The 21,081-nt window shown below is 48.8% G+C and overlaps 1 protein-coding gene across 1 annotated transcript in view; it reads left to right on the top strand.

Moving 5' to 3' along the window:
• AIF1L (allograft inflammatory factor 1 like) overlaps positions 1-19,563 on the top strand; it is a 118,810-nt gene extending 99,247 nt beyond the window's left edge. Inside the window, exon 6 of the mRNA XM_078646207.1 lies at positions 15,771-19,563. Coding sequence (XP_078502333.1) covers positions 15,771-15,858 — 88 coding nt within the window. The 3' untranslated portion in view covers positions 15,859-19,563. The remainder of the gene's footprint in view (positions 1-15,770) is intronic.
• The last annotated feature ends 1,518 nt before the right edge of the window (positions 19,564-21,081 follow it).

The raw sequence follows: 21,081 nt of genomic DNA, 5'->3' as shown, positions 1-21,081 counted from the left end.
CCAGGCCCACCTTAAGAATTTGGCAACAGCAATTGCTAGGCAAGGTGAACAATCACTCTCCAATATCCGTAGCGCCTCAATGTATCCCTGGGTGCCCATGTTGATACATATTGCTTTTAACCACTTGCTACGAGGGCATATATATAGGGGACATACAAACAGCATATGGGGTACATTCTCAATCAAATGTTTACAACTATGGCATTTGTCATCCCAATTTGCCGACCACTTATAACTGAAGGCTTTTACAGGTAGGGTTCCAGTTCTAAACTGGAAAAACAGCTTTCGATCAAGCGGACTCTCTATAATATCCCAGTACGCTTCACAGAGTGGGCGAGGTTTAAAATCAAGGAACCGTCCTGTTAAATTAGTGTTTATACAGGTACTGTGGGTGGACATCCAGATCATTTCCCAATACATTTTTTTCAGAATTGTTTTTGACGGGAAACTTGGGACGTCTGCATCTACCCATAGATGATCAAGCTCCAACTTTGTTAATAAGCCCCTTATCTCTTTAAGCCATTGGATATGGTGAAAGCAGTCAGCCCTGATAATATCCTTTAGTGCAATGGCGTAATGCGCTAGTTCTGGAGTTGTCCAGATACGCCTCCAGTACAATAGGGGCCGTAACCGTGCTATATCCTCAACTTTTTTCCTGCCGAGATCGTATAGAAGCGGAATGGTAGGAGTACTTTGGGGTACCCCAACTAAACAACGTAAGAATTTATTCTCTGCCGTTGTCAGTTGGGTTAGATTATTGAATCCCCAAAGTTCAGAACCATACAAAGAAGCACTTATGACCTTCATATTATAAATCTCTAGGGCAGGTGTAATTGGCTTTGTAAAGGAAGCTTTATGCTTTGTGGCTAAGGCACCCGCTAGCTGATGGAATTTTAAAACAGCCATGTCAATATGACTTTTCCAGCCCATATTGCTCTGGAGAGATATTCCCAAATACGTGAATGCCTCTACCTGTTCTAGTGGAGTTCCATTAAAATTAATTGTACCTTTGAAGGTTTTCCGCTGACTCAGGGACATGAACTTGGTTTTTAAAGTGTTTATCTCAAGTCCACGCAGTTGACAAAATTCTCCGAACGCATTCACAGCCTTCTGGAGCCCACTCGGGGTCCGGGAAACTATCAATGTATCGTCCGCGAACATGAGGACAGGCACGCGGGCCCCAGCCATAATCGGGGCGTCAGTGGGGGAACGGTTAAGATAGTCCACAATACCGTTGATGTATAATGAAAACAGCGTGGGCGCCAATACACACCCCTGCCGAACACCACGCTCGACAGGAAATGAGTCGGTCACCTCACCCTGCATCCCCCATCTGATTCTGGCGTAGTTGTTCTCATGCATTATTATTAAAGTCAACTCTAACCACTGCGCTACGTTCTGAATCCTGAGTTTGTGCTGTCCAAGAGCAAGCACGCTTAAAAAATGCCCCCAGTATGGATGACATGAATCCTACACCCTGTAGTCCCTGTGCCCTATGTAACATTTTCTATACACTGATTTACAAACGTATGAATCATTGTCTCTGTATGTGTGTGTGATGTATAGTGCTCTGACACCCTGCACTGATATGAGAGGCGCTTTAAAACAAATCAAATATAGTTGTATCCTGGTGCACAGTAAGGTCATCATTTACTGTGCTTTAATGGCTCATACAAATTAATATATAATGACAAACGTGCTGTAGAATGCACTATTTTACTCCCAACCTCCCCCCCCCCCCGGGTGGGGGGCAAGGGGGGGGGTGCACAATAGACCACATGGGGGATGGTCTGGCCTGCTTTAGGTTCCCAGACCGACTCTGATTATACGGCACCTCTTGAATGTGCCGCAACGTCATCAAACAAAAGAAGGGTGGGGAGGGAAATTAATGGCCCAGCACACGCCCTCCCCATACCTAGTAACTGACGCCCTCCCTATACCTATTAACTGTAAACAAAGTAGCGTGTTGGTTCACCAACACCAAAGAGTCATTACAGGCAGGGCTTGAAATTGAAAAATAGAAGTGCTGGTACTCTGTACCAGAGTACCTGCTTGTTACTGAGAAGTGCCGGTACTCACCAATTAAAAGTATTATATTTCTCTCGAGAAGTGCCGTACTCTCCCTCTTAAAATATAAAAGTGCTGGTACTCTGTACCGGACAGTACCGGCCCATTTAAATCATTGATTACGGGTGTCCTTTATAGTGTGCACTGACCCTCACCCACCAACGTGGCATGCTTCACCATTTCTCCCTCCCCCTTCACACTCCTCCCACCCATCCCAAACACCCCATCCCCTCCTCCCACCTAGGCGAGAATTCCCACTTCCCAGCCTATTTAAACTGCCTGCTTCGTGGACGCATCCCACCAATCACAACGCTTCCGCATTCCTTTGAAATGATTGGTTCTTGTCTGCTAGCTCCTCAAGCCTTCACAGCTCTCTGAAGAAAAGCAAACCAGAGCTCGGCTTCCCCTCTGGCATTCCTTAGATTTCATTTTCTGATGCACACATGGCCCAATCAGGGCAGAGTGCAGCTGTTTTGAAATCGTCATTGACCTGTTTTGCTTTAAAACAAAGGTGGGACAGCTTTCTAAACTGCATCATTTTAGCCCAGATGCCTGAGAGGCGGAGTGTGGAGGCAAGGGTTTCAGGACCCTGAAGGGCGGCAGAGAGCCCGACAAGGGTTTCAGGCACCAGGATTGTGTCGGAGAGCCCGACAAGGGTTGCAGGCACCTAAAAGGTGGCAGAGAGCCCGACAAGGGTTTCAGGCACCTGAAAGGCGGCAGACTGTTCGACAAGGGTTTCAGGCACCAGGAGTGTGTCGGAGAGCCCGACAAGGGTTGCAGGCACCTAAAAGGTGGCAGAGAGCCCGACAAGGGTTTCAAGCACCTGAAGGGCGGCAGAGAGTCCGACAAGGGTTTCAGGCACCAGGAGTGTGTATTGGAGAGCCGGACAAGGGTTTCAGGCACCAGGAGTGTGTCGGAGAGCCCGCAAGGGTTGCAGGCACCTAAAAGGTGGCAGAGAGCCCGACAAGGGTTTCAGGCACCTGAAGGGCGGCAGAGAGTCCGACAAGGGTTTCAGGCACCAGGAGTGTGTATCGGAGAGCCGGACAAGGGTTCAGGCACCAGGAGTGTGTATCGGAGAGCCCGACAAGGGTTGCAGGCACCTAAAAGGTGGCAGAGAGCCCGACAAGGGTTTCAGGCACCTGAAAGGCGGCAGAGAGTCCAATAAGGGTTTCAGGCACCAGGAGTGTGTATCGGAGAGCCGGACAAGGGTTTCAGGCACCAGGAGTGTCTCAGAGAGCCCATCAAGGGTTTCAGGCACCAGGAGTGTGTTGGAGAACCCGACAAGGGTTTCAGGCACCTGAAAGGTGGCAGAGAATTCGACAAGGGTTGCAGGTCCCTGAAGGGCGGCAGAGAGTTCGACAAGGGTTTCAGGCACCAGGAGTGTGTAGGAGAGCCCGACAAGGGTTGCAGGCACCTAAAAGGTGGCAGAGAGCCCGACAAGGGTTTCAGGCACCTGAAGGACGGCAGAGAGTTCGACAAGGGTTTCAGGCACCAGGATTGCGTCAGAGAGCCTGCCAAGGGTTTCAGGCACCTGAAGGGCGGCAGAGAGTCCGACAAGGGTTTCAGGCACCAGAAAGGCAGCAGAGAGTTTGACAAGGGTTTCAGGCACCTGGAGTGTCTCGGAGAGCCTGACAAGGGTTTCAGGCACCTGAAGGGCAGCAGAGAGTTCGACAAGGGTTTCAGGCACCAGGAGTGTCTCGGAGAGTCCGACAAGGGTTTCAGGCACCTGAAAGGCGGCAGAGAGTTCGACAAGGGTTTCAGGCACCATGAGTGTCTCGGAGAGCCTGACAAGGGTTTCAGGTACCTGAAAGGTGGCAGAGTGTTCAACAAGGGTTTCAGGCACCAGGAGTGTCTCAGAGAGCCCGACAAGGGTTTCAGGCACCTGAAAGGCGGCAGAGAGTTCGACAGGGGGTTCAGGCACCAGGAGTGTGCCGGAGAGCCCGACCAGGGTTTCAGGCACCAGAAGTGTCTCAGAGAGCCCGACAAGGGTTTCAGGCACCAGGAGTGTGTCGGAGAACATGACAAGGGTTGCAGGCACCTGAAAGGTGGCAGAGAGCCCGACAAGGCTTTCAGACACCTGAAGGACGGCAGAGAGTTCGACAAGGGTTTCAGGCACCAGGAGTGTCTCGGAGAGCCCGACAAGGGTTTCAGGCACCTGAAAGGCAGAAGAGAGTTCGACAAGGGGTTCAGGCCCCAGGAGTGTGTCGGAGAGCCCGACAAGGGGTTCAGGCACCAGAAGTGTCTCAGAGAGCCCGACAAGGGTTTCAGGCACCAGGAGTGTGTCGGAGAACACGACAAGGGTTGCAGGCACCTGAAAGGTGGCAGAGAGCCCTACAAGGGTTGCAGGCACCTGAAAGGTGGCAGAGAGCCCTACAAGGGTTTCAGGAACCCGAAAGGCGGCAGAGAGTTCGACAAGGGTTTCAGGCCCCTGAAGGGCGGCAGAGAGTTCGACAAGGGTTTCAGGCACCCGAAGGGCGGCAGAGAGTTCAACAAGGGTTTCAGGCACCAGGAGTGTGTCGGAGAACACGACAAGGGTTGCAGGCACCTGAAAGGTGGCAGAGAGCCCTACAAGGGTTTCAGGAACCCGAAAGGCGGCAGAGAGTTCGACAAGGGTTTCAGGCCCCTGAAGGGCGGCAGAGAGTTCGACAAGGGTTTCAGGCACCCGAAGGCGGCAGAGAGTTCAACAAGGGTTTCAGGCACCAGGAGTGTGTAGGAGAGCCTGACAAGGGTTTCCAGCACCAGGAGGGCGGCAAAAGTCATACAGGGGTTTCTGACACCTGAAGGGCAGCAGTGCCTCATTCTGTGGGTTTGAGGTGTCTGTGAGTTGATGCATGAACTTTAGACATAACAAGGTCTGCATCGTGGTCTGTTCCTTTGAGCATGAGGGGTCTCCCTTCTCCAGGAACTCCAGGTAGAACCAGGGCCTCGGGCTGCGCTGGCTCAGATCAGAGTCAAGCACTTGTGTTTCTGCTCCTGCTGTCTGTAAAGTGAATTAATTTCAATCTGATGTTTCTTTGAGTTAGGGCTTTATTTTAGACAACACAGCTCAGAAACAGAGAGGCAAACTGCTCACTCTTTCTGAGCTGCGCTGCCTGAAAATTGAGTCCCAGCTCAGATAAATTTAGGGGCAGATTTACAAGCCCCTTGCGTCGGCTTTGTGTCACTTTTCCCATTTTAAAAGTGATGCAAAAGTGGCGCAAGTGGCTTGTAAATCTGCCCCTCAGAGTTTAAAGAATGTATTTTACACACTAAGGGACAGATTTACAAACCATTTGTGCAACGCAGCACAGCAACTAAGGTTACTTCACTGCTTTGTACCAGAGAGAGAGAGAGCAGGACAGCCCCATTGCTAATAACATATGGTGCTGCTTCCCTCTCTCCCTGCACTGGTGCGCTTTAGTGCCCGCAGTGCAAGGATGTGTACATCTGTAAGGAATAGATGTTGTGCTAAAAGGGTACAAAAAAATATCCTTTTACAATACCACTTCTTTGATTGTGTGCTGTGCAGTATGCCACGCATGCAAGGTAGGAAACACAAGGAGAAATTAATACATTTCTTCTTCTTATGCCTGCTGCCTCCAGGAGGCATAACAATTTGTGGCACAAATTGATGTCTACGAAAGCTTGTAGATAGGAATTTGTGGCAAACCCCATGGGGGGCTGCATGGAGCGCCCTTGTCCCACTTGTGGAATGCAAACTTCACGCAAAGTAACAGAACGTTTCTTTGGGGAACTATAAACGCGAATCCAGATTTGCGCTGGATAGTCAATCCCAAAAAGAGCTATTGATGGACAGAATGCAGAACAATATCATACATTCACCCCAGTACAGAGATCTGGGCCTAAATCCATCGTTTTTTTGTGCACTCCACACCACCCCAGGTCAGACATGGCCATATGCAAATCAGCCTTGACCCTGTGCCTCATGGGAACAGTCCAGCCCGAACTGCCAAGCCATGTCTTTCCTGGACCGGAATCAAGCATCAAAGGACGGTTTCTGGCTATCAGCCGTCATCAGCCTGGATAGCTTGACTCCAGTGGTGTGGAGAGCATGGGACCCACGTCTGGGTATACCCGTCCCACTCGGGGTGACAAATGCAAAAACAACAATTGATGGACAGAATGCAGAACAATGTCATACATTCACCCCAGTGCAGAGATCTGGGCCTAAATCCATCGTTTTTTTGCTCACCATGCCATTCCAGTTTGGATAGCCAATCCCAGCAGAACACTTTGTCAGGTTTGTGTTAAAAAAAGAACACAAACCTTGCATAAAGTGTTGGTAAATCTGAGTCTGGAGGTGTGTGAGAACTGGGGCTCAGCTCTGCGCCAGCGCAGTCCTTCATGATAGGGCACTCAGCTGTGCGGCAGCACATAGAATACAAATCAAGGCACTGTCCATTGTGCTCTTTGCACATTGGGTATATGGGCGTTGAGGGTGCAGCATCACAGGACTAACGTTTCAATCTATGCTACCCCTGTGTGCCCTGGAAGGCTGCTACACCTGGACGCCTGGGAGGCTCCTGCTTTATGTCCCTGCACCAAACGTGTTCGTAGTGCCTTTTTAGGTCTCGCCTTTTGTTAGCAGCGTGCATGCGCTGCTCTCGCCATGTGAGGGCCTTTTGGAATCGATACGATTCCAGAAGGGGACTTGAAGCCCCGCCCCTCTTTTCCATTGACTCGGGTCATAGTTTATATTAAACGATGTTGCGTTATTGGCAATCGTGCTTTTTGGTTGCCGCCCTTCCAATTTTAGTACGGCCCATCTGGACAGGCCGAGGCCATCTTTGTTCCCGTGACGTCTAAGGGTATGCTTCTAGTTTACGTACGACAGGCAGGTTTTTTTTGGGTGGTGCGTTCAGTTTTGGGTTGCATTTAACTATTAATGTATTTTATTACTTTTTCATCATTATCTCCTTACGGACCTATCGCTCAACACCAGAGCGGTCTCCTGCTCCCTCATTCCCCAAACCTGTCTCTCAACACCGGAGCTGTCTCCAGCTCTCTCGCACATACACACTGTCTCCTGATCCGTACACAGTGCGCCTCTCCTTTCTCGGTCTCCCCTCGCAAACTGAGCCTGCTCTTCAGACACAAATCTGCCCTACCATGCTCCCTCGTGCAGGTCTTTTCACACACGAGCTTGTCACTCTCTCCTTCACAGGCTGAACGCTCTCTTTGTGCACTGACCCGTCTCTTGCTCTGCTTCTTCGCGCAGGGATTCTGTTTTCACACACACAGACCTGTCTTCTGCTTTTTTTTAACCAGCAAGAGAGCCTGTCTCCACCACCCTCACACATAGCGCATGTCCCTTCACACGGACACGTCTCCAACAAGCTGCGCCTGCCTGCCTACGGCTCACACACAGAGTGATCCCCTCTGGGCAGGCTTTAGGGCAGTCAGACAGGACTCTGCTCCATAAACCTGTCCCTGCCGCACCCCCTGCCCCGAATATGCCCAAGACGTACGTCCCCCTAGGATCTGCGGTCTGCGGCTAAAGCAATCCGCACACCACTCTTGCGCCTTGCATTTATTCCTGTCCCATCCATGCGCTCTGTCCCATCCTTCACTAACTCCAGTCCTGTGATATGCCATTAATTCAACCCAGTCCAGCACCACTCTGTCCTAGTACCTAAGTGTCCCAATCATTTACTGTCACAGCCCTGCCTAGTACCACCGAAGCCTACCTCCCAGGACCTACACTCTACCCCATTCTTTCCTGCCCAGCATCCCATCCTGCACTTTACCCCCTGCCTGGGATCTGTCCCACTTCCCCCACACTTCCCACAGTGTCTTCCCTCGCCTCTACCGTAGCCTTGCTCTGTGCTCCTACTCATTGTCTCTGTCCCATCATTCACGATTCCTCAGTCTCAGTCTGTCCACTGCGCTGCCCCAGCCCTGCCCTCTGACGTCAGCCCTTTACTCTGCCCCTAAGCAAGCCACCCCTCCATTTCATCCTTGGCTCTGACCACAGTCCCGGGCAGCCCTTCACACTGCCCCGAACACGCCCCTGCCGTTACGCCTTGACTCTCTCTTGCCCACTCTCTGGCAATAACTCTGGCCACAGACCTGCCCCAGCCCTGCCCCCTGACGTCAGCCCTTCACCCTGCCTCAACCCTCCCCTACCGATACCCCTTCATTCACCCATGTCAGCGCTTTCCTCTGCCCACAGTCGTTACTTGGCGACGGTCCGTTTCGGCCCCTGTCCTGCCCAAGAATATTTATTGCATTTTGGGTTGGTGCAAATATTACCAAAGGTCCCCGGAATTTGAAGGCTGGATTATCTCAAGGCAGTACTAACCGGCTGTGTTTTTTCTCACCTCAGCTATCACTATTACCACTAAATATCTCAGCCCTGGGTCACCGCTGGGTGGAACGTGTGCTGAATTTTGGGGTGGAATTTAACAACTGGATTTTGCAATAGGTGGGATATACAGCTTTCACCAGCAGGGCATTTCCTGGGAGTGCTCCCAGGGTGACCGCCCACTGCCCCCCGTGTCTCCTTCACCCAAAAACAAGTTGCCGTTTTCCCGAAAAAAGACATCTCTCAAGTCTTCACACCTGAGTTTATTTTTTGCCTAAACACTTAAATCTGCACAGTTATGATTTCAAAGTGGGTCGGTGGACGGCCTCCTTGTGGGAGCGGCACGGCGCTGAGGCGTTTTTTGTGTTTTCTCTGTGCCTTTAGACGCGCAATAAAGGTCTGGTAAATGCATTGGAGTGCTTTGCACAAGCACCTATTACATTACACAAGGTCAGATCCAGCGTATATTTTGTATGTATGTATTTATTTATTTACCTATGCTGGAAAGTGCATTGCTAAACACTTATAAGGTCCCAAAGGCCACTGCAAATCAAAACACATAGGTAACAAATACAATCTAACAACATAAAATCACAACATATCACATACATACACTCGATAATACATAGCTATAATACAATGCCATTAGCAAAGCAAATGGCTTTAACTTAATCAAAGGCGAGACCTATTGCATTTCCAATGCTTGTTGAATCCTAGCCACGAAATTGTAAAAAAGACGTGACCTCTGTGACCTTTGGTACCTTGTTCATCCTACCAGTCATCCTTAGTATGGTTATAGTGGCAGTGGATTTCTTCCGTAGCGCCTAGATTGTCTAGCGATGCTCTACAGAGTGTAGAGTCTGTGGGCCCAATTCACAGAATGAACTTACGACTCAATCCTAAACTTACTACTATTTTGGTATTCACAGAATGCACTTACTACTTTTGGCATTCACAGAATGAACTTACTGCTTTTGGCATTCACAGAAGTTAGGATTTTGTCTTAAATTTGTCTTAAGACAGACTTAAGACAGAGTTAAGACAGACTTAAGACAGACTTAAGACAAAATCCTAACTTAAGTCTGTCTTAAGTCTGTCTTAAGTCTGACTTAAGTTTGTCTTAAGTTAAACTTAAGACAAAATCCTAACTTCTGTGAATACCAAAAGTAGTAAATTCATTCTGTGAATACCAAAAGTAGTAAGTGCATTCTGTGAATACCAAAAGTAGTAAGTGCATTCTGTGAATACCAAAAGTAGTAAGTGCATTCTGTGAATACCGAAATAGTAGTAAATATAGGATTAAGTCTTAAATTCATTCTGTGAATCGGGCCCTGTGTCCACAGAGACGGGTCCTTGGCACTCCTCCTGTGCTCCGGCTCAATACGACTGCAACATAAGTAACTCTACACTGGGGGTGCCGCGGCAGCGCCCCTCTATCGAGCCGCGATCGCTGCACCCCTCCGTGGGAAGCTGACGGGGAAGCCGTGCCCACCGGGCCCCAGGGTACGGCAAACAACAGGGCCCTGTTCACGGTGCCCTCCCCGTGCCATGGAGGCCGCACAGAGCCGCCATTGTTACTGGTCCCGTCGCGTCCTGTCCCCCCTCGTCGCCCCTCTGGCTTCGGCCTGTTATCTGCCCAGGGGACGGGGTTTGGTTACTTCCAGGACTGTTTACCACGGGAACTCTCTCCTCTCTCCTCTGCTACCTATTCATATGTGTGTAGTGAGTGGCGCTGCCTGCAGCAGCGCTGAGACCACGGGGCATATTATCAATAGACTGCGATAAATATCGCAAAGCGCGCTTAGTGCTTTTTTATTTATCGCCGTCTAAGGTGCACTCAGCCTTATGATCCACCTGCCGTAGGATAACTAGGGTAAGTTAGCATTTTATCAGACGTTAGTTTTTGGCAAAAACCGCGTTTTTCGCCAAAAACTAACATCTGATAAAATGCTGTGGGCCGCCTTGTAAATATTGCGATGTGCACTTAGCAATATTTTAGCTATATAAATGCAATTACAATACAATACAATTAAATTGATACTTGTATAGCGCACTACTCACCCGCAAGGGTCTCAATGCATGTCTTTCAGTGTGAGGTACGCCCAGTGATGCCCACTTTGCATCTCATTAGAGATGCAAAGCGAGGCGTCGGGAAAACGGCTGCCAACATGCGCTAATGCATGTTAGCACCATCTTGTAAATAGGGCGAAAAGATTTATCTCCGCTTTTTTGGCTTTTAAAGCCAACAACGCAGAGAGAAGACCCTTGATAATATGCCCCCACATCTGCCCGGGCCCAATTCAAAACCACCAGCATTACCCACAGAACGCTGCACTCCTCTTCACCCTTCTATCTAAACAAGAAACTGAAAATCTTCAGAGAACGTCGGGGTTCCAGAAATGGCCAATCCCTGCCTTGGAACCCCCACTGTCAGTCGAGAACGGTACACGAGCCAGTCATTCTCTGTAAGGGACACAAGAATCTGGAACTCCTTACCTCCGTCCCTTTGTAAATTGATACTTGTATAGCACACTCCTCACCCGCAAGGGTCTCAAGGCGCTTGTACGAATACCGCTGTGGAACCCATCCTGGCTTTCGCTGTGAGGTGTCCACTCCTGGGCACCCCCAAGGTGGAGGCCAGGCATCCTTAGCATTGTGGGGGCCGTTGTGGAGATTAAGCAAGCTATTGCCCAGAGTTGCAGCGTGGGACCCATGATTGGAACAGGCACCGAGGCGAGAATTATCAGGTCCATGGAATTTTGAGCCCAAGACCCGCCGAGGCGGGGAATTGAACCCTGGTCCCGGGCTAGACCGCTGCATCAGGGTCTGCCGCTCTAACCATTGAGCCACACTTCTCCACACATCTAACTACCTGCCTGGTCACCATCAAAAAGGACCTCCTATATGACAGATACCCGGGTTAATCACCTTCGACCAGTAACAAGCTCTCCACCAGGATCCGAACTACCCGCATAATGTGACAGCGCCATCTTAATCGACCTTTCACCAACTGCGACAATTGTCCTGGTCGCAGCTACCGATGCAAATGTCTGACTTTAATTACTGTAATTAAACCTCGCTGTACCCTTGTATCCTGAGACTGTTGTAAAGCGATCTGGTGCCATCAGGCCATGTCCGTGCTATATAAAATTGCAAAAATAAAATTAAAAATACAAACATACTACCAACTTGTGGCGTTGCAGCGCTACTTCGAAGGAAGGGGTAAAAAATACAGTCAGCACAGTTTTCTTATAGCAGTCGCTTGGGAGGGATCCAGGGGATGTATGTCATTACCATGCATGCTTTTACAACGCATGCCTTTACTACGCAACTTTCACAACGCAAGTCGTTACAACGACTTGCGTTGGGGGGTGCTGGATAGTGAATAGTTTAATTTACTATTCCAACTCCAGTCCCCGTGGATAGTAGGGAAAGTTTTGGATAGTAAATTAACTATTCCCTATCTTAGAGTGCCCCCCAGCGCAAGTCGTTGTAACGACTTGCGTTTTAAAAGTTGCGTGGTAAAGGTACTGCGTTGTAAAAGTTGCGTTGTAAACGCTGTTCCCCGATCCAGGTGGCCGGTGCTGGTAATGTCTGGTCGGTGATAGAGGCGGGTCTGGATCCAGGAAGTACTGTTCAGTTCACTGGCTCTTATGAGCAACGTGTTGACATTGGACATTTAATGCACTAATATCGCACTGATTTTGCACAGCTTTGCACCCTGAGGGGCCTATTTATGAGAGCCCTGCGTCACTTTTGCATAGCACCTCGTAAAGTGGTACATGCATGACGCAGGCATGGGTTCGAGTGGCCTCATAAATCCTGAGTATGGCGATGCAGCACACATCTCTGTCTGCTTACTGCGGCTCGGAAGGCGTTCCGTGGGCGTTGCAGTCGGTTTTTCCCACGCGAGACCAACGGAATTTGACGCTGCTTCAGAATTACAAAGTGATGTAAACCTGGAGAAGCAACAAATCCGGACACCTCCTGGCGTGAGGAGTGAGGAGGAGGAATATGTTCATTTCTCCTCGTTTTTTCCTCTTTCTAGGTGTTCTGCATTCTTCAGCACACATAAAGAGAGAAACCGGCTCTAGTGATTCTTTTTGTGCAGGAAGGTCCCCTTCCTGCACAAAAAGCCATCCCACCTGCACCAGAGGCACCCTTGCACCATTGCACCATGGAGCAAGGGTGCATGCGTTGGCGCTAGGCTGCCAAAACGGTGCCCGCGCAGGGTGATAGGACAAGAATGCACAGTACTCTTAAATCCAGTGGGCCTCATTTATGAGGCCGTGCGTCACTTTTACGCCGCCGGTGCGTCACTTTTTGTGACGCACCAGTGGCGTTAAAAACACGCCTTGTCGCGCCATATTTACAAAGTGATGCATCTAGGTAGATGCGTCACTTTGTAAACCCCTGCGCCACATTATACCTGCGCCAGGTATAATGTATGCAGGGGGGCGTATTGACGCAAGGAAGGGTCGTAGAAGTGACGCAGTGAAATCTATGTGATTTCACTGTGCCAGTTCTAGGACACAAATGCGTCAATTTCTTGCGCCTCCCTCACAGCAGGCGTAAGACTGACGCAAGCCCTTTCACATGGGGCTTGCCCCATGTGAAAGGATACATTGCTGGAGTTGCATCACTTTTGTGACACTCTCCAGCAATGCGTCACTTTTGCGCCTACAGATACGTCGGAAATACTGACGTATCTGTAACTCCTTGCGCCATGATGCGTCATACTGTAAATATGACGCATCAGGTATGTCGCAAGGAGTGCGCACTGAGAAGTGACGCATCGCTGCTTTCACGCAGCGATGTGTCATTTCTCGTAAATGAGGCCCAGTGCATTCGGCCCTTTCACTTAGGTGTAGGGCAGCGCAGCACGGTGCTGCGCTGAACTGCGCTGCGCCAAAATGCCATAATTAGCGCCCATGCCTCTGGGCGGTGCCCGGCGCTGGACACGTCATACATTAGCAGGGCCAGGGGCTTTGCTTTCATACTCAGGCACGTGGGTTTTCATAGCAGCCCCGCTGAGGGCAGCGCCCCTGGCAGCCGGTGACCCCTCTGGAGGGCCGCCTGTGGGTATCTTTAGCTCTCTCCGGGGCTCGCACAATGGGGCCTCTGTGGCCGCATCGAGGGCGTGGGGGCGCTTTTATTTTTGGGCAGAGCTCCCGGGAGCAGCATCTGGCGGAGGCTGCCAGGGCCTGCTGTGGCGGAAGAAGCGGGCGGTGCCCAGCTGGCAGGGCTGCTTCGGGCACGGCTGGCTGCAAGGAGCCAGTCTGGGCGGCGTGAGTGGCGCGTGAACAGGGGCTGTGGGGGGCAGACGTCTTCAAACCCCCAAATCCACTCTTATGGGGCTGGTGCCAAGGGAGGCAGCCGTCCTCAAACCCTTCACCCTCCACCAATACATATCCACCCTCTCCACCCCGAGGGAAGCTAGCAAGTGTCCGCCCTGCCAGTTGTTGGATTTCCCTGAGCAGGTGCATTCTGGGAGTTGTAGTCTCTGATTCTATCGTCTGACCCTACGCGTCTCTTGTTATACTGTGCTCCCCCATTGAAGGGCGTGTCCACGCCGGAGCATCACCGCAGGTTCATTGTTTGGACAGACCCTCTCCTGGTCCATCCGAGCCAGATGGCAACCAACCCCCCCTCAACAAGGTTCTACATTCAACGCACCACTAGGGGGCTCCGGCCCAAAGAGTGAGATCTTGGAGAGGGGTGTGGTGGTGGTGGAGGAGGAGGCAAAGGTGTGGATGGGGGGAGGGTGTGGCCTGACGACTAGAGCGGTCGACCTCAACGCTGGGGAATGGTTGTATGACGTTACAACACATACTTTTACAACGCATACCTTTACAACGCATTTTTTACAACGCAACATCCATTACAACGCATTCCATTACAACGCATGCCATTACAGCGAATTTTTAAAAACTACCTTTACATCGCATTCCATTACAACGCATACTACCTTTACAACGCATACCATTACAACGCATAACATTACATTGCATGTAGGGTAAGTGTTGGATAGTGTAGGGGTAAAATTAGTATTCTAACTCCAGGGGGGTGCAACAGTATGGTAAGTGTTGGATAGTGTAGTGGTAAAAATTACTATTCTAACTCCAGGGGGTGCAACAGTAGGGTAAGTGTTGGATAGTGTAGTGGTAAAAATTACTATTCTAACTCCAGGGGGTGCAACAGTAGGGTAAGTGTTGGATAGTGTAGGGGTAAAAATTACTATTCTAACTCCAGGGGGTGCAACAGTAGGGTAAGTGTTGGATAGTGTAAGGGTACTATGCGTTGTAATGTTATGCATTGTAATGATATGTGTTGTAATGACATGCGTTGTAGTGGTATGCGTTGTAGTGTCATGCGTTGTAATGGCATGCGATGTAATGGATGTTGCATTGTAAAAGTTTTGTTGTAATGGTAGTGCGTTGTAAAAGTTGCGTTGTAAAGGTTGTTCACCCTGGGGAATCGGGTGCAAGTCTCTGCAATGACGCTCAACATCCTGTGATTCTGGGCAAATCACTTAATCTACCCGTGGCTAACAAAAATGAATGTGTTGGCATAGTGCAGAGGCACACATGTAAGGCTGCGAATGCGATTGTACTTCTGCCATCGCTTCCCCTTAGAGTCCCACCTGGGTCCTGTATGGCTCCTAAGAGCCTGCTTGTGCAGCACTGCACTATCCCCCCTCCCCACCCCTACCCCCCAGATCTGTGTCTGTGGTTTCTGGGCTTCTACTCTGTCATCTGCAATCCAGTGGTCTGTTGGTCAGAAACCCTCAGTACGTGGCCAGTGGTGCCTCGTGCAAACCGCTGCTTTATTCTATCTACACATTTACAAATGTTCTATATAGTCAGAATATAACCCCCTCTGCAGGTCTGTATCCTGCATCAGATATGTTCTGGGCCCCTTATATTATACACCCTATTAGTCTGCCCCCCCTGCTAACCTCTAACGTACTTCACACTGGTAAGTAGTATTCGTGTGCCACGCCCACCAGTGTGGCCACCATTACCTATTCACATGCTTCTGGACTGTAACCCTCTGTGATTCTCTGACACTGATCTGTACCCTTTGAATGCTCTACAAGTTCTTTCAACATACACTTTAACATAACATGTATCTTGATACAGATTCCTCAGTGAATTCCGACCATTGTGGTGTAAGTTTTTTGCTATGTTGTTTTTCCAATCAACACCGTGTCGTCTCACGCCTGATGCTTTCACAGGGTTCCTTATGTGCCCTGAAGCCCTGTTGGGTGAAGTTTGCTGCATATAAAACAAAAATTACAATTTCAAAAGATGTTTTCGCTCATGTCTTTACATGTGATGAAGATGGGAGTGTCTGGGTTCAGCGGTCCTCACACTGTTTCCTCCTCTCTTTACTACAGGATAATGGCGTTTGAAGGACGAGCAAGGGAGAACGGCCAAAGGCCAGTCGGCCCACCACCAAAGAGAGACATCACCAGCCTTCCATGATGGGACCAGCCCTGCGGACGATGAACATGGCACTGACCCCTCGCTCGCTGTCCCCCAAGCCCACCACTGCCCGGAACACTCTGCGTTATCAGGTGCTACACTCTACTCAACCTGGTGCCTTAGGAGGTGTGTGTCCGGGACAGCCCGTGGAGGCCTCCACCCCAAGCAACCCCCATCATGCTGCCAACCTCAGTGCTAGACCTGCCCCTTGTGACAGTAACTTTATTTATTCTGCAATAACCCAGTCATGCTAGAATGTGAAGGTAGAGGGTGTCTCTAGACATGCCAGGTAGAGGCCGCTAATGACTGCAAAGTACCCTCAGCATACGGCTGCTTCAACAAAAAATATGAGTCTGCTTACACAGGCTTGGACAGACTGTGTGCACGTGAAAGGTAAACAGGTAATGAAAGGCAGCAGGACTTCCTTCGACTATATCCTTCAACAATCACCTTTCTCTATAGTAATAACGCGCAAGTAACACCCACACTATATGTAACAGGAAATAGCGGGCACCACTGGCCCTGGCAGAGTGCTTGGAAGTTTGCCACCTTGAATGTTAATCTTTCTTACTTGCACATCCCTTGATGATGCTCCATCGTGCCCTTCGACACCTGCAAGGGACTTACGCTTCACATTGGTTCCTCAAGTCAACGATTTTTCACTGCTTTCGTAATGTGACGCTCCTCCTTCTTATGTCAAACGGAAACAATACGGGGCTGAACGATTCTTTGAGAGCTAATTAAGGAGACGAAAGAAGAAAAGCATAAACATCTTTTAGGCAGCTTTAAAAATACACCAGGATGGCAGGGTGTGGACCTTCTATATATATATCTGTGTGCGTGTCTGTGCAAAAATGTTGGTTTAAGCGAGGACAATAGTTTTGTGACACAGGAAGTTTGCATGTCACAAGCTGCTTAAGGGCATTTATGTTATATGTGCCACCCAATTAGTCATTGCATATAGTTCACGCCCTGTTAAGCAGCGCATTGTTGTAAGAACTTCTAACACCCGCCCTGCTCGGTACCTTCAGGTAACCCAATGACTCTCAAACTGTTTCATCTTTGATTGTTTTCAAGATCATTGCTTTATTCAGCATCAGTCCGGTGGGGGATTGAACTACCTTCCCAGCAGTTAGAATATCGGGTCACCTTATCCTCCTGAAAACATTATTGCTGAAAACGAGAAGGCTGAAATCCACAAAAAAAGGCTGAAACACATTCCTTGTTCATTCCGCGCCTGACATTAGAGAACTGTTCTCCAACCAACCATGAGTTAAAGAAAGCTTTATCTCGGGACCAAGAGTTGGGACCTGAGGGCACAAGGGTGATGAGGGACTTTGGTGAGGTAGTGGCCAAAATGGACTTATACTGGCACAAATTCTAAAGGTACCCTTTTCTAGCTCCCCATGAAATCTAATAAAAAGCAGCTCATTAACATTCATACAGTTCTCCCACCAGTCCACCACCCGCACCCCGAAGTCTACCAGCCAGCAGTTGACTATATATTTTTAGTTTTTATTTTATTTATTTAAACTTATATCGCGCAACAGCTACCCGCAGTGGGTTTCCCGGCGCAAGGGATAGACTCAAGAAGGAAAAAAAAAAAAAAACTCGACACCTTTATGCAAAGTATAAAAATGTGCCTTTGAACATGAAAAACATTTTAACTTGAAGTTAGACATTTGTAAATGTTATTCGGCGTGTTTTTTTATATATATTCCGGTGTACATGCCAATCCTCCCGATTTAGGTGGGAGACTACCGATTTCAAGGCTAGTCTCCCCGCTCCCGGTTCCTGCCTGCAGAACCCGATTCAGACAATTGTAAAACTACCAAAAATAAAATGTTGATGCCTGTCACGCACGCTCCAATCTCCCTTACCAAGAATTACCTTCGACATCAAAGGTTAACGCTTTGTGCTTAATTCCTGGAGGGGGGGATTAGAGCATGGACAGGTTTCAACATTTTATTTTTGGCTATTTTACATAGCGCAAACAAAAACAGAGTTTAGAGCTCTGTTTTTGTTTGCGCTATGTTATTAAACTGCCTCTGCTTCAATATAAGTAATTCTTCTGAGTACTTTTAAAAAATCTCCCACTCGCCTGCTCTAAAATATTTTACGCACTCACAAACAGCTAGTCTTTCCCAACATTTATTATTTAAGTGATTGGGGATGGCTACTGCTTTTGAAATTCTTAGAGGGAAAAAAGGAGTTTGGCAAACTGGAGTGAGCTGCTACGTCACTTTTACAAACCAGCCCCAGCTGGTGAAATTTCCCTAAAATAAAGCTTTGTTTGCAAGAGATTGTCCTTTCAAAAACATCTTCCAATAAAAAGGAGGCTTTGGCATTTTTTAGTCCACAAGCCCTATATTGAAGATTTTTCACCCCCTACCTTTTTGAGGTTTGTGCAAAGTGACAAAGCCTGACGGCTCGCAACTTTGTGCATTTTTTTTAAAACCTCCTCCAGATTAGCTAAAAAATATGAAGCAAGAAAAAACATTGTTTACAAATGGGCCCTGTGTTGCAGCAGGAACCAGGGAACAAGACTCTTGAAAAGGGGGAACATCCTTTACAACGCAACTTTTACATCGCACTACCATTACGACGCAACTTTTACAACGCAAGTTATTACAACGCATTGCGCTGGGGGGCGCTCTAGGATAGGGAATAGTTTTAATTTACTATCCAACACCTTCCCTACTATCCACGGGGACTGGAGTTGGAATAGTAAATTAAACTATTCACTATCCAGCGCCCCCCCAACACAAGTCGTTGTAACGACTTGCGTTGTAAAACCGGCGTTGTAAAGGCATGCGTGGTAAAAGCATGCGTTGAAACGTCATACATCCCTTGAAAAGTGGTATCTGCCTATCTTTACTCGGCAACGCCATGCCCCTTCTCCAGGCCTTCAAGTTGCCCCTGGGAGGTTTGTAAGTTACCCCATCTCGGGATAGGGGAGAGGGTGTGTAATTGGATCATGACACCAGGTAAGTCCCCCGGGGGGACTTCAGTGAATGGGGAAGTTCCCCAGGGGCGCCTCAGAAGTCAGCCTGGTTCAGGGTCCAAAACAAGTTACATGTTGGACAGAATGCCATGCACTTGTGCCCTCAGGGCAGTGGGGGGAGTTGGTGGAGGGGGTTTATAGACGCTGGGAAGGGAAATGTACTATTCTATCCCCAGTCCTAGAGCATTTTTGGAAAAGTTAAAAATTCCACAAGTATTTTATAATGGGTTGGAAATTTGTTATTTTGCATTACTGTGAAGTGGTGGGGACAAAAAATAGTAATTCCTCGCTTGCCGAATATTATTTAAGCTGCGTGGGGCAAACTCGACACCTTTATGCAAAGTATAAAAATGTGCCTTTGAACATGAAAAACATTTTAACTTGAAGTTAGACATTTGTAAATGTTATTCGGCGTGTTTTTTTTTTAATACAGTGTCTAATAATGGACCAGTATAACGACTGATCGGTGAAAGGTTGCAGTTTAAAAATTCACCAATCTACAAACAACGTAAAATTGCACAACATCACCAAAAACCTGCCAAAGTTGGAGATTTAGTGGTAAGGGGCCCCATCCTTGTGGGCCCCGCCACAACACCGGAAGTGCCTTGACGGTTCGAATATCCGGATCATGTACCTGTAAAATAAATGTGTGTAAATATGTGCGTGAGTGTATAAATAAATAGAATATTTAACCCCTGAAATGACTCCCTGTCTCTCTCTGCTCTATTTTCTCATAGTTGCACCTGTACTGCGGGCTCAGGTGTCTGCAGACTCAGGCTGGCACCCATAACATACATTAATACTTGTGAAAACCCCGTGTGAAAATCGTGAGATCACTGCTTCAACATTTATAATGGCCGTAATTAAAAAGACTATTCTCATTGTAAAAAAAAGGTGTTGCAATTTCTTGCACAATAATCATGTGAAAAATACAAAAATACAAAAGGTGTAATCAGTTGCCCAACGGCTATTAGAACCATTTCCGAATGTGACTGTAAAGGAAACTACGGAGGACAATTTTGCACTTTTTTTTCTGTATGTCCAGATATATCCTCGAGGTACTGGCAGCGGACACTCAATACTGGGCAGTCAGTGGTACTGGCAGCAGACACTAGTGGAGAAGTGTGGCTCAATGGTTAGAGCGGCTGACCCTGATGCAGAGGTCTGGCCCGAGACCAGGGTTCAATTCCTGCCTCGGTGGGTCTTGGGCTCAATTTCCCCGGACCTGATAATTCTCGCCTCGGTGCCTATTCCAACCATGGGTCCCACTCTGCGACTCTGGGCAATAGCTTGCTTAATCTCCACAACGGCCCCAACAACACTAGGATGCCTGGCTTCACCTTGGTGGTGCCCAGGAGTGGGCACTTCACAGGGAAAGGCCAGGAAGGGTTCCTCAGTGGTATTCGTACAAGCGCCGAGAGGCCTCCGGTAGTCGTGCGCTATACAAGTACCTCTGCATTTACATTTACTCTCACTGGGCAGCCCCAGCTAAGTACTGCTGGTACCGGCAGCAGACACTCAGCACTAGGTAGCCTCAGCCAAGTACTGCTGGTACCGGCAGCGGACACTCAGCACTGGGCAGCCCCAGCCAAGTTATGTTATGTTATGTTATGTTAATTTTTATTTCTATAGCGCACGGCTACTCCAATGGAGTGTCTCGGCGCTTTTAAATTGGCGGCTGATAACCAAGAAAACCTAACACAGTTACAGGAGAAAAGGGGCGGAAAAAAAACAGACATCCAGAAACAGAAATTTAGAGGGTAAAAAGCCACGTTTTGAGGCCCTTTCTGAAAGACATCAGATTGGAGGTGCAACGTAAGGCCAATGGTAGGGCATTCCAGAGCTGTGGGGCCCTAAGCCTAAAGGAGCGCCCTCCAATTCGGGCTTTCTTTATTCGAGGAACCGTCGCAAGAAACAAAGATTTCGAGTGCAAAGCACGGACCGGGCGATGAAAGGCCAACCTGCGCTGAAGGTATTTCGCGCCAGAACCAAAAAGTGCTTTATGAGCCAGTGTCAATGTTTTGAAGACTATCCGTTTCCGGATAGGCAGCCAATGAAGCGACTGCAGAAGACCGGACACTCTAGCTCTCCTATGAAGGCCAAAGATGGCGCGTGCAGCAGAATTCTGCACCACTTGCAACCTTTGCACAAGATATTCTGGAAGGCCCAGATAGAGGACGTTGGAGTAATCCAATCTGGAGCCAATTAAGGCCTGCACC

Source organism: Lissotriton helveticus, chromosome 5_1 (genome assembly GCF_964261635.1).
Source record: "Lissotriton helveticus chromosome 5_1, aLisHel1.1, whole genome shotgun sequence".
NCBI lineage: Eukaryota > Metazoa > Chordata > Amphibia > Caudata > Salamandridae > Lissotriton > Lissotriton helveticus.
This window is presented reverse-complemented; position numbering and strand designations above follow the sequence as displayed.